General features: G+C 41.9%; 2 protein-coding genes across 8 annotated transcripts in view; one reads left to right on the forward strand and one right to left on the reverse strand.

Annotated features, from left to right (window-relative positions):
* Positions 1–13,054, reverse strand: part of CMSS1 (cms1 ribosomal small subunit homolog (yeast)) — a 40,156-nt gene extending 27,102 nt beyond the window's left edge. Inside the window, exon 1 of one of the 4 annotated variants that reach the window (XM_009289709.2) lies at positions 12,951–13,054. In XM_009289709.2, the coding sequence (XP_009287984.1) occupies positions 12,951–13,023 (73 nt within the window). In that variant the 5' untranslated portion in view covers positions 13,024–13,054. Of the gene's footprint in view, positions 1–6,714; positions 6,870–12,950 lie in introns of those variants that run through there. The other 3 variants (XM_009289712.2, XM_009289708.2, XM_009289710.1) reach the window with 3 other exon arrangements.
* The window catches only part of FILIP1L (filamin A interacting protein 1 like), a 221,238-nt gene continuing 210,323 nt past the window's right edge, over positions 6,944–17,858 (forward strand). For 2 of the 4 annotated variants that reach the window (XM_009289703.2, XM_009289704.2), the window contains exon 1: positions 6,944–7,202. The gene's annotated coding sequence lies outside the window, so the exon portion shown is untranslated. The remainder of the gene's footprint in view (positions 7,203–17,858) is intronic. The other 2 variants (XM_009289705.2, XM_009289706.2) reach the window with 1 other exon arrangement.

Here is a 17,858-nt window from a genome sequence, read left to right on the forward strand (position 1 = left end):
TATTGCCCCCCTTTTCCCCCCCTGACTTCCATTCTCCTCTGACTGTTCCAAAATTGCCTCATATCTGAAACCAGACTTTAAATAAAGCCTCTGTTTTCTGATTTTTAACAAAAAGCCCTATACACTGTGTAAAAAGGTTTTATATTTGTTATGCTCTCTTTCTAGTTTCAGATACGTTACAGGAAAGTATGTGCTTGTCACTACTCTGTAGGGGGGCATAGTTCATTCAATTTGGGTGTGCTATGATGGACTAATTTCAGGCTGCTTTGCAGGCTATGTTTTTATTTATTGGTTGATTAAACAGTACTGATCCGTGTTCATTAATCTGGGGGAAAAACATTTCTCAGGGCTCCCAGCTTTAAATTCAGCAGATTGAAAAATATTTGATGCTGAGCAAAATGCCAAGTGTGTTGGGCACGTCTCGAGTTTTTTCTTAATTGCCATTTTAGATTCCTTTTCTTTGGGAGGAAGGGAGGAGAGGGGCAGAGAGGAGGTCAGGGAAAAGAGTAAAATTGAAGTCTGAGACTTCCTTATTATTCTCATAGCTTTGCCATTAAAAACTGGCCTAAATCTTCAGTGAATCATATTAAGTAATCTTAATGTCAATGCACTACTTTGAATTTTTCTCATTGCATCTCCCCTGCATGTCCCATCAGGTACACACAGTGCAAGGTCAATTAATTTTCTGTAAAATGTAACAGCTGTCAGCAAAATTGGCTCCCAGGCCCCTGTTCATCCTTGCTCAGTTGAGAGGCCTCCTCTTGCCACCACAGTTGTGCTGATCACAGTAACTGTGCTAAAAGTGGTGATGACAGTGTTTTAACATACCACTATGGTATCACTCCGCAGGGCAGCAGGAAACACAAAGCTCAGGTGGGTCCTACCATGCGGCCCACCAGTATCCAAAGGAACAGATAAGATCTTTTAAATAAAACAGGCCTGGCTGGGGGGCTGATTAACTAAGAAAAAAGGATTAACATTTTAAATATTTTAAAGGATTCCAAGCTCAACCACTTCCCTGACAAAAGGAAAGGGATAGAGAGACAAGGAGAGGCCATCGGAAGGGATGTAAAGGTGCCTCATAGCAGTGGGAGAAGCAGGTATGGAAGCCAGTGGTGCACAGCGGCAGCAGTCAAGCAGCAGCTCCAACTACCTCCTGGACAGATCCCAAATTATTCAGTTGTGTGTCACCAGCACCGCTAATCCCAAAAGGAGGATCTCTTTCATGTCTACCAGGACAATCCTCTCTAAGTTCCCTCTTTGTAGGCAATGGACAGCTGTGAATTTTCCTGTTGAGAAGCCTAGTAATAGCTCAGATACCCTGGAGCCCAAGGTGTAAAGCCAACTGGCCAAGCAATAGCTATGAAGCTCTTTTGGGGACCTCCAGACCAGCCACGTGGAATGGCTAAGAATGCAAATTTTATTATTTACATGGTTCTTCAGACCAGTTGCTGGCTATTTACCATGACAATACTTTAGAAATTGCTAGTAAATGAGATAAAATGCTAGTTACAAAAGTAATCTGTCCTTGGGGAAGATCACCACATAACCATTGCATCAAAAATAGCTACAACAGTGTCAGTACCCTCTTCATTTCCCAAATTGCTCTGACTAAATTAGAAAGGGTCCGTTGGCACCCCCAGAAAGACAATTCTCCCCATCACGGGCACACATCATCTGCAGTGGCACGACTGAGAAATCCAGATGACAGATTACAGAAAAAAAAAATCATCCCCTTACCTCCTTGAATAAGGATTAGCTAAATCATTTTAAACAGTATAGTAAAACAAGATTTAGTCTTAGAGATCAGTAAGAGAATACATATACTGACAGGAAATGAAAAATGAATATTTAATTGCATCAAAAGACATAATATTACAGCTCAGTGGAAATCTTTGCTGCAAGAAAGAATGACAACATGGCTAAGCAGAGTGCCACTTCAAAAATTAACAAAGATATTGCCTTTTTTTTTTTCCTCCATTTTAGCTGTTGCAACTCCAGTTTTAAAACACTGATGAAGTTTTCATACTTTTCTCACCAGGGTCATGAATCAAATGAAGCGCCTTCACTCGTAAGGCCTTAAAATACCTGGGTATTTTGACTGGAACTAAAGAGGAAAAACTGAATGAACTGGTATCTGTTATTGTTACTAGGAAGTAAGAAGTTGCAGGTAAAGCTCTGTTGCAGGTGACTACCAGTTGGTTACTGTTCCTCCGTCAACCTTCCCTGTCAGCCTATTGCAACAGAGAACAGAGCTGCCTCCCTGCCTGGGCTGACATAATCTCCATGGTAATTACATGTGGTGCCAGGGTTCCATCATCCCAAACCAGCCACGGTCCCCCAAGGTCTGGGCACTGTTTTCCATTCCCATCTCTATGAACTAAGGACTCCTTTCCCAAAACAGGCCTATCCCAGCACAACAGTAAGTTTTCGTATCTGCGAGGATGCCTTGAACTGCAGTCTTTACCTGCCAAGGTACTTTAAAAAAGGTATTTTAAAGTGCACTTGCGAGGCATACCTGAAGGGCATACAATATGTGACTGAGCAGAAACAGACACAGTTGTATCAAAGAATCAAAAGCGCTTCAATTTTGTCCCATTAGATAACGTTCAGACAGTATAAGCTCCTTCCCACTGCATCCAGCCTAAGCCTGTGCCAAGCCAGAGTTTCTTGCAAACAGTCTGTAGGAATTGCCTGTAACAGTTTCTAAGTATTGGCAATAGCTTGTACTACAAAGACAACATTCTTACAAAAATGTAAACCCCTTCCCTGGGCAGTTCAGAAGGCGCATCTACCACAAACAATTTTTTTTCCCCCGATAAATCTGATGACAGGATATTCGGTTTAGGTTCCTCTTTCTTACACTGAATGGCAATTTAAATTAAAATCACTGCCCGTTCAAGCAAAAAAGAACAGGTCTTAATGGAATAATATCAAATTAATTTTCACTATGCTCTGATATGATCGAAAATTTTTAGCACACAGACATAACTATGTGCCATGCAAAGGATAGCCCACAGAACATTTCTAACAACTACCCCTCCTTTCTCCCTTATTTTTAACACTTTCTCTTTAATATTCAAAATGAGTACTTCCAAACTCATTTTTGACACATCTTGACTTGCTGACTGGGAGTGAAACAAAAGACAAAATAAAGGGTATATTGGAGAATAAGACCAGAGGAAATCCTCTGTTGTACACATGTAAGCACAGAAGAATAAACTTCACATGATCAAGGTTAGGCCCAGCTTGTAGTACAGCTACAAGCCAGCCCGATTCATAATTTGACTTTTACATTTTTATATTTTGCCTTATAAGACAGAACCACGTTAGAAAAATCACAGAAAGTGACTGATCAGATGTAAAAGTAGTAGGCCACCCTCCTTCTAATAAGAATAACTTTTTCTCCTGCAAGACAAGGGTTGAATTTGACATCCTACCGTTGCCTCACACAAGGAATAACGGCATCACTAACGTAAGAAGGGAGAACTCAATATTCATTTAGTCACTGTAGTTTTAAAACCCATGGTAAGCAAAAGGCAAACACAAAGATTTGACATGTTAGGAATATGACAGGCCCTTTTATTGTCTGCCATCCAACTTGATTTCTTCATTATGGCCTGCCAAACAAGAGCAACCAGAGCCTGCAGATACAATAATACATCAGCACAGAGTGCGTATCAGTTCTGTTGTTTGCTCTAGTACCCTTTGCCAATGACACCATGAGTGAAGGCTCAGATGACATCCACAAGTCGCTGCAGTCTCCTCATTTCTCTTTCTTTTGTTCTCTCAAAAACTATCCTTTATGCTGAAACTTCCGATGATCTCCTTAAGTCTCCAAATTCAGTTTAAAAGCATATTTCTAGAGAGACGGGGAAGTGGGAGACTGTTTTGTTTGTTTGGAAGTAGCATGGGTTTTGGCTGTTTACAAATCTACTGGATGAATGTTACGAAATTAAATACTTAACCTTGTAAAAAGGGCTTCTCTTCTTGATAGATGCCAGGCATTATATACATTTAGAAACCACTCAAAAGGATGCCAGCAATACTGTGCAACAGTTTATGCTAGTAAGAGAACACTCTATCCAACTCTGAAAAGCAGAGGAAATGGGCAAGCCAGGATACAGTTAACCACGTTGGAAACTGGCCGAGACATTATGGTTCACATATCTCACCTTGTGAAATGCTCCATGGGATCTTTAAACAACTACAAGTGCCTAGGAATTTGGGGTTAATCAAAAGAAAAAATCAGTTCACAAATACTAGTTACGGGATGTGTGACTGTACGAGGGGGAACCCCACAGGGCTGGCCTGAAATAAGTATCAATCCCAATGGAGGCATCTGAGAGAGGAAACAGCCTGGGCTCTGGAAAAGCCAGACCCAGATCATTCCAGAGGAAATGCTACCAACGAAGGCTGGGTAGTCAAAGAAGCGGAAAGACCATCCAGCATCATAAGGAAAACACAAGTTACGAGCCCAGGAAAAGCTAGACACAAACTAGGGCCCGACTTGCTACTACATTTCTTTCTTGGTGGCGTGGACAGGAAACTCATGCAAAAGCCATCCTAAAGAAAACTTGAGTGTATACAGCTGTCAAACAGTATACTGTTCCGTCCATCTTGACGAACTCACACAACCACTCTTAAAGCCTTTTCCCCTCCTTTCAGGAAGTTCACATCACTGGGCTTGGTCAGGCAACATTTACAGCCCTGTACACACAAACAGCATGGCTCTATAAAAGCCTCCCCAAAGATTAATACTCCCTCCCCAAAGCCAACCAGCATACTATTTGTATAAGCAAGAAATCACCCCTTCTCCACAATATTAATATAGGAGAAGTGCATGTCACAGTTCCTAGCAAAGTATGACTATTCCTGTGCCTTAGGACCCACCGAGCACTGTGATTCCTTCTTTTTCTAAGAACTACCGAACTATCATGTACGGAAGCTGCTCCAGCTGTTTGCTGCGGACGGTGAAGAGTACTAACTCATGCTGGGGAGGAGTACATATTCCCTCCCTTATCCTCATCTCCTTCACGCTCTGAATGAGGGGATCTGTGGCGATTTCAATATCCCAGCACTGGAGAGAGGGGCAGAAGTGGCAATGGCACTGCAGAGCTGGAATTGGTAGGGTTGGTCTGGATTGCATCACGGTACCACCCTGGAGCACAGATAGCATGATGCTATCGGAGTTTAATGATGTTGGTATCCTGTACAGTTAGAATTTCACTACTTACAGTGCTAGTATGTCACTCAACATATGTCTATCTGGAGGCAGACTCATTCCTTTTTCAGGTCCCCTCTTCAAAGTCAAACACCAGCATCCTTCATTTGTTATAATATTCACTCCTAACAAACATTTATTCTTGTTAATGGGGAAGAAACAGGTAAAATTGGGAGGAAAGAGGAACTTGGATAAATCCATAAAACTACTTAATGGATGGGCTCTAGCCTAGGTCTGACTTATGAGCAAGTTTTGCCCAGGAATGTAGTATGGTCCCAGATGTGATGCCTCCCTTAATATTGCAGAAGATTCATATTTTCTGCTGTTCTCCCACTATCTTGGGAAGCAGCTGTGCCTCATAGCTGTAGTTCTTGTTGTGAAGGTAACACACAGAGTCTGGCTGACCCTGCGGACTTCAAGCCGATAGATCATGATAAAATTACACAGTGGAACTTGCCAAAAATAGTAGGCTTCAATTGAAAAAATATATAGCACACTTGCAAAAACCTAACAGCCCAAATTATTGTTCATAGATACATATTGCCACTTTACTGACCACTGATATCATTCACGCCTTTTTGGCTCACGCATATTTTGCAGACATACACGTCTATAGCATACAGTTATCACAGTCCTGATGTTTTCTCAGGTTTTCTCTGAATATTGAAAATTGGGTGCATGCATATAATGTAGCATACACTTAGATATATGTCACCACCAACAAATATATCCTACTGAAGAACAATACTGCAAACAAGCTTCTATCCCAACTCTCCTACATGTCTTAACACAGAACGTGAGAGAAGACGTTTTGAGTTGCTCAGATTTCTGCGGCTTTTTTTATTCAGAAGCCTTCATATGACATAGCAGTATCAGGTCCCTGTTTGACAGAGTATCAGGTTGACTCATATCAAGTTAAAATCTCCTTCAGGTTAAGAACAAAATACCCTGACATGTTGCCACAGAGTTAGAGTGGCAAATTCCCCGGATTATAAAACATCTGTTGAAAAGCAGTTCCCTATCTAAGGCACAAGGGTTATGTTTCTACGTCTCTTATTCTCTTGCTTCCTCCTCTGCATATTCTACACATTTCTCTGCAATTTGGTCTCTGATATTGCAGATTCTACTGCCCTTTCAAGCTACCCTAGCATCTCAGATTTATATGGTACCAGAATATATATTTGTGGATTTAACTCACTTTTTCCAAGAAGTCTTACTATAAGAGCAAGTGAAAGGAAGGATAATTTCTTATAGACAGAAGCTTTTAGGGAAATTCTACACACTCTGCTGCGTTACGGTTTCTGAGAGGAGGAAAGACGACAGGCTTTTCATCTATGTCAGTGCTCTCTATTTAAGACTAGCAATTACAATGCAATCTCTCATCTGTAAAGGGCTTTTGTGAACTGGCATGCGGCTCACTTCTCTAAGTGATCAAATAAAGCACATTATGACTCGATCAGTTGCAACTGCCATAAAAATAGAGCTCATACCTACATTCATTTGCTGCAAGCATATGGTTGATTGCTTTTCTGTCCTTTTACGTCGCAATCCTGTTCCGTTAGATCCTCTCTTTGTAGAGAGTGACATGCTGGGAGGTCAGTTTTCCGACAAGGTCATCTGCCTTCAGAGTGTGAAGAGAACTGCACGGAAAGTGGGTTGGGCTATATTTAGAGTTTGGTCCAACTCCATGCCAAGGTCCCCCCACTGCCTCCCTGTTGCAGCACCGTCTCAGGTCTATTCTTGCAGATTGTCAGCCCACAGAACACACGAGGAGAGGACAGTTGCTCTGAGCTACTACTGGATCAAGGGTTTTTGCAATTCGCTAAAAACAAGTGGATCAGGAACTCAGATGAGGACTCCTTAAATCCCTCACTCTTCTAGTATTTATTTTTCTTTATTCAAGTGCATTTTCCCTTTTCAAGTGAATAAGGAGAGGAAACTGCCTGGGATACAGCAAAAAAGAGACTCCTGAGCGAAGGTAAGCTTGCTTCATTTTTGTACTGTCATCATAATTAGAGAGCAACTGATGATGACTCGGATCAGATATGCTTTTCCTGCTAGAATAGTTCTGCATGTCAGCATTGAGGTTTTTTCTGGATAATGAATTTCTCAATTTCAAAACATAAATTTTCATTATCACTGTCTAAAGGAAATGGGAAAATAAAAGGATATCAGCATGTGCAATAGAATATATATTATCTGATTTTACCTGTTTAGATTAATATAAAAAGCACACAGCCATGCCAATAGACTGTATCGTTCTGAAAGTAAGAGAAAAAGAGATGTGTGACAATATGGGTGATGGTTACATATCATCAGTGTGCATTTAGATGTGCTGAGCGATGTTTTATCCACATTATTTTGTACAATATGAGAAAGTATGGCTTCAGGTTTGCAATATAGGGCTTTCTGCAAATAGCACAGATATTAAAAAAAAATATTAATAGATGAACACATGCTCAAATCCCTTTACAGTTCCAAAGAAGTTGCTCAGCTTCAACCAGAGTACAGGCAGGATTAAAGATCATATTGAATTTGGTCTCCTTTCCACTGTATGCTTTACACTGGTCCTGCATTGCTTCTCCTTTTAAAAACACATTTGGCTGAACAGTTTTCCTCAGCACCATTTTAAACTGTTTTGATTCTTAAGGGAAAAAAAAAGCCTGGACAGAGTACAGCATCGCATGCCTGTCTGTAAGCAGATCCTAACACACTTCAGGTCACATGGACATCATGAATACTGTGGTGTGGACTCCAACATGAGGAGATTGTTATCATGTAAAGACACTCTGGAGCCATGGATTTAGCACTGGCACACACACACACTCTCTAATGCAACATGACCATAGCAAACACACAGGAATGGTAACCTGAAGAAATAGGGTAGCAAGGTCCGCTTGACCCGAAGGTCTGAACACCGATGCGACAGCACCAAAGAGGAGTTCATAACATCAACACTACATAAAAGTCTTAGCAGAAACATCTGAAGAAAGGCAGATAGGTTCTGGATTAATAGTAAGCAAAGGGCAAGAGAGGTCACTAAGTCACTGGGAGTTCATCTAAGCCAGAATGACTGGGTGAATTCCTGCACTTATTTCAGGTTGTCTTTTCTTAATATACCTGCTGGTTAAACAATGCCATGCATCAGGCTGAAAAAGTGAAAGATTACAAGGTGGCAAAAGTCTACCTGCTGAAGAAACTTCTGATTTTGGTCATTCTCAACTCAGTATAAGATCATCTCATTGTCCTTTGCTTCTGATTTTTGCTTAGTAATTTATGCTTGGAGTCTTGAGCGTTAAGTTTATTTGGAGGATGTAATAAACACCATCCATTTCACACAAAACACCTTCCTAGCAGTCCTGAGACTCTTTAACAAATGATAATTAGGGTAGCATGCCATGGAGCCAACTCGGGCTGTGTGGCACGTGATAATTCAGATTCATCCAGAAGGTTTATATTGCAAGAACTGGATGAAGGGGCTGTTATGGGAGGGTTACTGAAGCACTGCAAACGCATTCATCAAGTTCATCAGCAAGTAAAAGGCTTCACAGTATAAAGGCAACTAGTGCAGCCTAAGATTGGCAACAACCTTTTATAAACAGTTGTTACACACTGATAGAAAAGAGGACAAATACATCTTTATAAATTTTTAAATGTTCAGGTTTTGCCTAAAGTTATCGCTTAACGAATCAACTTAGTTTTTATGACACTTTGTGGTACCCATTCTCCATTTGTGTGTGGGGAAATATTATTTCCCCATCAATGTTAAAGACATCAGGAGTGTAGGGGGTGGCTTAAAGAAAAAGCAGTACAGATGTGACCGTAGCTTACAAACACAGCATTCACAAAGACCCCCCTGGCAGAGGGGCGGGAGCGCTACTGCGTCCCAGTGGCAGCCAAGGACTGGCTTGTTTTGAAGGGAAGGTCATCACACCTTCCCCACAGGAGCTGAGCCTAAAAGGTCTCTGTCACCCGAACTGGTGGGAGGTTTGTTGGCATACGGATGAGAGGATGACAGCAATGGAAAATGGCAGTATCACTTCGATGATAGATGTGAGCATGACATTACTGGAAGAAGTTAGAAAGAAGCACATCTGAGCGAACAGGCCTCATGTCCTAACGTAGACAAACCTCAGTTGGCTTCTAACCTCTTTCCAGTTGGGGCTGATCCTGCTTGGTAGGATCTTCGTCTTCCTATTCTCTCCTCTCCATTATAAAATTCCAGCACCAGAATGAGCTAGCTTCATCTTGCTAAGGTGTGACCTCTAATGGGCACGATGTGCCCATCCTAGTGGAGACCACCATGGAAGGGAAAAAATTTTAAAAAAAGAAAATAAAAAGGAGGAAAAGGTATTTTTTTCATCCTCTAGTGCAGGAAAGAAAGACTGGAACCCTTCATTTCTATTAGGGGGGCTCAGATTGGGCTAAAATCCACTTTCCTCACTGGGGGTGGGAGGGCATGGCTGTATGTGTTGACTGACATGTCCAAGGTTGTGGAGGAGGAGGAAGAGGAGGCTTGGCTGATGATATATGCTGCCAGCTGGCCAGGCAAAGCTCCAAGGGGACATTCACAAGCTCCTGGCTTTGGCACTGTTACCCTCAGCTGACAGGGGTAAGCAGGGCCAGAGCCAGATGGCTAAATCCAAACAGTGCCAGGGGATGAGTGAGTCCCACCAGCAGTCAGATCCGTACTACTGCTCGCTGTATTTATGTTCCTGCTTGAGGGCTTTCTCCTGGTGCAACCAAACAACAATTGATGCTGGGATCTTCCTCCCTGCCTGCCAAACTGAACTGACAGAAACAAGCTGGGGTTTTGAGGGGAGTCAAAGCACACCTCAGCTCATTCTGAAACAAGTACCTTCAGCAAGAGGCCCTGTCAGATGCTACAGCATCATTGGCACGTGGCTCTGTAGTAAGCCAGCAGGACCCAGGACTTGCCTCCAGCCACCACCATCATTGCATAGCTGGTGCTGCAGCCAAGGTCCAGGCAGGGACACCCAAAAGGGGATGGAAGACTGTGAGAAGGGTAAAGGTGGCACCTAGAGAGTCAGTCTGAGAGTACTTGGGTACAGTTCTCTGTGTGTATGCCTGCATGAGGAGGGAACACAATATTTGGTATGAAAACAAGTTGCTACAGCTGCTGAAGCAGCTCTACCTCAACACCTGCATAGAAATTCACTTTGAAAAACCTTTTGTGACTATTGCCATGACTCCTGAATATACTTTCTAGGAAGGGACAGAGGATGATGTGCCAATACATGCTGTATAGGAAAGAGGGATACTTACAGGCACAGAAAAATCACAAAGCTATAGTTAAGCAAACAGTTAATTAAATAATTGTAGTCATTCTACTAAAGAATATTTTCCCCTGAGACTTACTGTAACAGGGAAGAAAATCAAAGTTCGTACTCGCAACAAGCCACATAGACACAAGCTTTGTCTGACCTGCTTTCACAAATCCATCTCCCAAAAATAGGAGGAAAAAACCAACAACAGAACTTTTCCATAGGGTCCCCTGCTGCATTTTGCTCTGTGCACCAGAGGTATAGTGATATCTTGTTGCAGAAAACAGTCTGCTCTGAGGTGAGGAATAGCCTCAGCAGTCTGCATTTTCTTTCAGTCTGATACAGTGTTGGAACTAATGGAAAGATCTCCAACACCGGTTTTCACATTTTGCATTAGGAAATACTACTTTTAACCGTGGCAAATTCACTCTTGTCTACCGAAAGCACAATAAAGCTTCATGCTCACATCTAAGCAGAATAAGGCACAGAAAAAAAAATCTACTTGAAGATCTACGTACTCTAGAGGCCTGCAGTACCACACTGCTTTGCAGCTGCAATTTCCAGCTCCAAACTGGTGAAAACTGCAGGCAGACCACTGTCTGCTACACTCGGTGCCTTACTTCTCGCCCAGACATCTTTGTGGTCCCACTCAGTACGGTTTTATGGGTCTCAGACCTTACTTCAGTGATTATTCAGGATTGGTACACAACCCATTCATGTGAGACAAGGTCTGCTGTGCGCAGCCTCCGCATAAAAACAGGAACCTGCGGTCTTCTCAGTGCAGGTGAAGGGGAGGCAGAAGGAGCAGCCCCACCAGCGCAACCGAGGACATAGCAGATGCACCCTGCTTTGCCCCGGTCACATCTGCATCTCTCTCTTGCAGTCATACAAATGCATGTACATATGTACACAGTTGTGTACAGACAAATGACAAAGTTGCAGGGGGTGGAGACCCACTCTCTATCCATTAACAGCAAAACATAGTATTTTAGGCTAAGATGAAGCATCTCCTTTGAAAAATGCATTTATTTTATATGGACTTTCAGTTTGGCTATATGAAATGGAGAACAACTATGACAGATTTGCCTAAAAATGATGATGAGAATGAAATTAAACACCTGGAAGTAGTTTACCTGGAATGTTATAAAACAGTGTGCAGCGGTATGAGGCAGCATGTATATACCCAGAGCAGCAGTGGTTATCTATACTTGAAAATATGCTTTCAAAAGTATTTAAAAATTGAGGACATACAGCTGGCTACCTGCATGGATTGTTTTGTCATTTTCATAGAGCTGTTCCCAACTCCAAGTTTAACGACAGCTACAGAAGTAAGCTAAAAATAGAGTGCTCCAGTGGGGCACACATTTCTTACGGCAGTAATGGAGGTACACAGCATGCTCACAGAAAGACCTTTGCTCTCTCAGGGGAGCTCAGCAGGAGCTGGGAGCCTGGGAAAGCACCAGCACAGCAATGGCTGTGCTTTGCTGAAGGAGTTTCTCCATGAATGGTGTATGCACAGCTTTCTGCTGCTCTGTGACATCTGCCAAGGAAAAGGATTATATGCAAGGCTAGATTGTATCTATATTTCATTTGAAGATGAAGGTGGTTAACTTTAAAACAATTACCAATGAAAATCCCACCTATACAATGTGGCATAGTCATGCAGGGAGAAATAGTTAAAGCTGGGATTATACAAAATTCTAACACAAATTTCTTATCTTCCATTACATAAGCCTAAATTCTTTCAATCGCAGCAAATTCACAGTGATGACTACTGGGGCTAAAACGCCACAGAAAGTAATCCAACAACACTGAATTATTTTGTCTCAAACATCAGAGAGTGAAAGTGCACATGCACAGCTGCAAAACTGTAAATTACAATTTTACATAAAATGAAACTTGGACTAAACATAGTCCTGTTAAAATAAATCCTTGGAGCTGAACTTTTCCATTTTTCACTCATAACCAGCTTTTTAGTATACCAATCTGTTCCTCAGGCATTCACTTGAACAGGAGAACAGTGTCCAATCTCTAGCACGCAAATAACATTAAAAAAAATCAGTATTTACAACACGGTTGTATTTAGCACAGTACTCATGCAATTTTCTTAACCACTAATAATATCGCAGAAGAATACAAGAGCGAAGGATGAAAAGAATGTAAAATAATCCCCAAATGAATACCAGATGTTTTAGAGACTCTCCCTAAAGAGACAATTTAAAAATCATGTGCAAAATATAGTGAAAAAATAGGCATTTTACATGAAGTCTTGTCTGTCTCAATTTGAATAGAAAAATGAGTGGCAGCCATTCTTCCTGTTACTATGTTTTATTCTGCTAACATAATGGTTAGGGATGTCATCCAATACAACTTGATGCATACCATCATAGTCCACTCACACAATACCTGCCTAAAAGAGTGGGAAGACAAGAAAATCCCACCTGGGAGGCAAGTAGGGCTGTACAGGACGAGCTTGTCAGTATGAGAGAAAAAGGAAGGGTTGAGATGATGCATCAGGACTCATGTGCTCAAGCACATGCTGTTGCCGTGCAGTTTGTCTCCCGCAGTCAAGCCAATGGGCTGCACGTTCCCCACTGTACGTTCACCCATCGACCAGCACCAGCCCACATAGAAGGCGAGACAGCTCAGGTTGCAATGGAGTTTCTCGATATAAATAAGTAGACACCACGAGATCGAAACTGTATGACCTCTTAACTCTTTTGCAACAGGAAATTTGAAACTCTTGAAGGGGTAAAAAACAGAGCATTCGCTCCCCCTCACACCAACTTTCATCTGACCTCCAGCTGTCTGAGGTGGACAACAAGTAGTCTAATTATAGGTTTCTTGAGTCTTCCTAGAGATTGTCCCCTTACGTGGGCAAAGAATCTCACAAATCTCTTTCAGAGCACAGATCGTCCTCCCATTTTAGACTCTTCTTCTGCCCTATCACAAATGTGCAAGGCGGGTTCCCCATCAAGTTTGCTCCTTGCCAGTGAAACAAAAGGAAGAAATGCCAGGTTTCATCAAGCAATGCAGGGTACGGAGAGACCACTGGAGAAGGCATGGCTAGCTTCTTCTCTACTGTCCTTTCCCATGACAAGTCACTTAAAAAGAGCTGTTAACATGGAAGACATTTTTATTATTAAAAGTGCAAAGCTACGGTACGTACTGAGCAGTTTCATACTTTACAGCTGTTGAGGATGTACTACATATATGAGTTGATACGCTGTGTTTTCTTTGCACTTTGTGTACATACCCACTACGTGTGGTCAGAGGAGGGAATCCTAGAAGATTTATTTGGATGGAAGTCAGGTGCATGCACGTGCTTTGTTATATTAAAGAGCTTAGGAGTATACATTTCTACATCTGATAGGGACTGCTTAGCCTTTAGCAAATCACTAGCACTTCTTCCATCTCACTTTGTCTTACTGCAAAAAACAAGATGCAGAAATATCCCTTAATGGGGAGTTTTGGAGCCTAAATAACATACATAAAGTGCTATGGGATTCTTGAAGAAAGTGCTCTAGTAGAATAAAATAATAGTTGTGTATTATATTCAGACAGAAAGGACATGAAGTCCCTTTCTTTAATCCTTGAAAAAGCACCAGTGTTTTTAAAAATATTTTTGAGAATCCAAACCAGTTGCATTCAGATCATTAAGATGAAAACCAAACTTGGGGCTCGCTCTGTCAGAGACACACAGCTCAGTGGGATCCCTTTTAATTTGGGGTTACAATTCTCCAGTCTCAGTATCAACAGCCACAATCAAAGGCTTCTTTGTCATGTCTTTGCTATTCAGCAGCTTCTGGGAGAGTGTCCTGACATGAAACAAGAGAATGATAAGGGTTAGCCCTATCCAAAGGATTTAACTACCGCATCCAGCTCAAGGACAAACTGATGACAGACTATGTAAAGCTGGGGTCAGAATATATACGATATGGGAGAGACAGAAGCAGTGCTGAAGACTGAACTCTGGAGACAGCCTCATAAGGCAGATGTCCTCTGGTATCCTGTATGAATTCACACGCTGTGAATTCTTCATTCGAGACCCTGTTGGGAAATGTAGTCTCCTCTTGCTTGATTTACTGCAGAATTGCTGATAAGGAAACCCCACTGTAGCAGAACACTACCCACAGCACAACAGGGACGAGATAGGCAGCACATCTGCAGAGGGGAGATCGGCGTCTTAGCCAAGTTACAGAAAACAGCAACTGTAAAATAATCCAAGTCTTACAATATGGAAAACAACATAGCCCTCAAATCAGATATACTTTGTCTCTCACTGTTTGTCTTTGGCAGCAGAAAGAATGGCCATATACAATTAATACTATCAAACAGAGCCTGGCAGAGCAACAAAAAAAAATAAATCTTATGTACTGTCATGGTAATTTTATCCTTTTGTTTATTTTTTTTCAACTGAACTAATTACTTAGCTCAGCAATGGTCAGGACTGGAAGGCTGCACCAGGACTGTAATGAAGGTAAAACCCTGGGGAACAATTTTGATTATAGTGGAGGTTTCAGCTGACTACATTTTAATTAATCGTAGTAGTACAGCACTCTGAATTCCCAGGCATCCCATTTCAACCTGCAGACTAACATGACTTGTTTTAGGACGATTTTAACATTGTTCTAATAAATTCTTCAACAGCTCTTTTAAGTCTCAGAGGTAATCTAATTTCCTTTTTATTTTTATTATGGAGGCTTTCAATAGGCATTTCAACTATAAATCACTAAAATGATGTGGCTGTGGAATGCAAAAAATAGACTCAGAAACCAAATACTCTTCAATACTTGTATTAATTAAAAGCACAGCAAATTTTCTAATTACAAAACAAAAGAAGTTTTTTCATATCGATAAAGCATTTTAATTTAAGATGCGTCTCTATTATACTAAAGACAAGCCACAGTAGCATTTGGTTAAAAAGCTCAGCAGTGAGCCAGCATAATAGTATTAGACATCATCCACTATAGGATAAATACATAAGTTGTCAATGACAAGAGAAAAGCAGGATGTTCAGGGTTCGAAATACAGTGCAGTGTCTACGTTATCTGTATAATCCAGGCTTAAGTGAGCCATGCTTAAGGACTGACAAAACATGCGTAGTCTGAGAAATATGTGGCAAACGAAGAACCAGATACCAAAATAAGCAAGTTTTGAGCTCATACATCATAAGACCCAGCAGAGATGATATAATTTGTATCTTTAAATTCACAAAGCATGTAAGTTTTCCTTTGCATTCTTCTCTGCATCCTGAATTCACCAGTGTTTTGCTACCGTATGGAAATGAGAATGTTAAACTGCCCAGGGCTCTCCCGGTTTCTACTGAGACGCTGCAGTCCTAAACATCAGTTAAATGGGACCTGCAAGGTGGCTGTACACTGCCCCTATCCAGCAGCAGCAGTAGATACCGAATCCTCCTCCAAGAGGGATGTAAAAATCAGAAAAAGATCCAGACATTATGAAAGGACCAGGGGAAAAACCTGAAGACAGCCATCAAGCAGAGAGGGCTAAACCCAAGAGAAAGGCAGAGCACACCACTGAAGCTAGTGGCAGTGATGGTGGGAAAGGGGATGAGGACAACAGACATGGAGGTCTAGCTCTGAGCCAGTACACTTCTCCATGTCGGTCATGTTGAAAATGCTTTGTTTTATACAAAAAACAACCCTCTCCCCTTCACTGGGGCGAGCCGCTGCACCACCTGCTCTGTGTCCGGGAGGTCATAGAGCTGTTCTTTGGTCCCTGCGTGGGGGCATGGTACAGGGGATGACTCCTGCTGTCTCGAGGCACTGTCTGCATACAGTTGTAGAAACATACTTGCTCCTAGCAGCACCTACCCCTACTAAGGGGTACCAAGCCCCTCATTGCTACACCACTAGGCCAAATGCAGCCCACCTCTGCCAGCTGTCCATTTTTGTTACCTAAATCTTTTGAGAAGATAGGGGAAAAGTCATAATTATGGTGCCTATGTAAGAAAAGGCTGAGGGCAAGAAGAAGTAACTTCACATAGTCCCTTACTCCAGTGTATCCATAAAGCTGCCAAAACCCAAGCCAAAATAAAATAAAATACCAATTAGATTAGTTTTCCAGGGTGAAACTGTTCCGTATAGGATAAAAAAAGGATAGTTCACTTCTGTGTAGAAGCAATGAAGCAAATGTGATTTAAGAGACTTATAATGGATTTCCTTTGACAATGGGAAAGGTACAGACCTAAGCTCACATCTCTGGCAAGGCATCTAGTTCAGCAATCACTACTTTCCTTTAGTTTCTGCTAACCTAACGGTAACTACAGATATTCTATTTTACAGTTGTCATTACCACAAATATTACAGGAATAATTTGCTACAGTGAATAATCACAGAATTGGGTAAAAGCAACAGCATTCTCAGGAGCACGACAAATTATTCCAGGCTGGAAACCAGTCGTTCATGCCTAGCAGTAATCGTTTGTGAAACCCACGCTTAGAGAGTTTGGACTGAAAACCTCAAAGAGGAAAAAGCATCAAATTATTGCCACAGACCAAGGCACAAAACCTGACTTTTTGATTTGGAGAGGCAGTTTCTGCACAGATTTGCAAGCCTGAAGCATTTTTTTTAATTCATTTTTTTTTTCCACACTGAGCAACTAACCAAGTACTTAGTTCAGGTTTCAGAAGAGCGAGTGATGTATTTAACACCCGCTGGGTACATCGCCACTTACACCGTGTTCAAACCAGAAGGAAAGGAGCACCTGCTATTGCTCTCCCTGCCTCAGGTTAAGCACCAGGAGTGAGAACCCCCCACCAGGAGTGTGTGAAAGCACCAGCACTCACATGCTGTAGCCTCCAGCGATCTAGAATTCCCCTCCTAATTTTCTATTCTTCACTCATGCCTTGTCTTTTAACTGCATCCAAGGATGAGCAAAGGTAAATAACGTGGTGTGCTTTACCTGGGGCTGACCCTAAAAGCTGCTTCAAAACTGCAAGCTTGGGCAGATCCTAGCCAGGATCTCTGAAGGGAGCCCGAAAGGGCTTGAGCCTACAAAGCCTTAACACTCCACGGCTCTGAATAATCTTCTGGCTACTAACCAAGCTCCTCTGCAATACCAAGAGCCACTAATGTCCCAGGATTTTTCTACATGGCAGTCATTAAGAAAGTGAAGATAAATTAAAGGAGGCTAGGAAGCTGAAGCATGCCGCCCTCTGGCCTAGGTGATCTTGACAGAAGTCAGGTTTTCTCAGCTCCCTTTAACCTTAGAGCCCCAGGAAACATACCCTGGCAGGAGGTCTGCCCTAAAAAAATGTGTTGCAGGTAAACCCATGGTTATGTTAAAAATCACCCACCTGTAGCTACTAGCCCTGAGTTGCTGAA

Source organism: Aptenodytes forsteri, unplaced genomic scaffold (genome assembly GCF_000699145.1).
Source record: "Aptenodytes forsteri isolate BGI_AS27 unplaced genomic scaffold, ASM69914v1 Scaffold61, whole genome shotgun sequence".
Lineage (NCBI taxonomy): Eukaryota > Metazoa > Chordata > Aves > Sphenisciformes > Spheniscidae > Aptenodytes > Aptenodytes forsteri.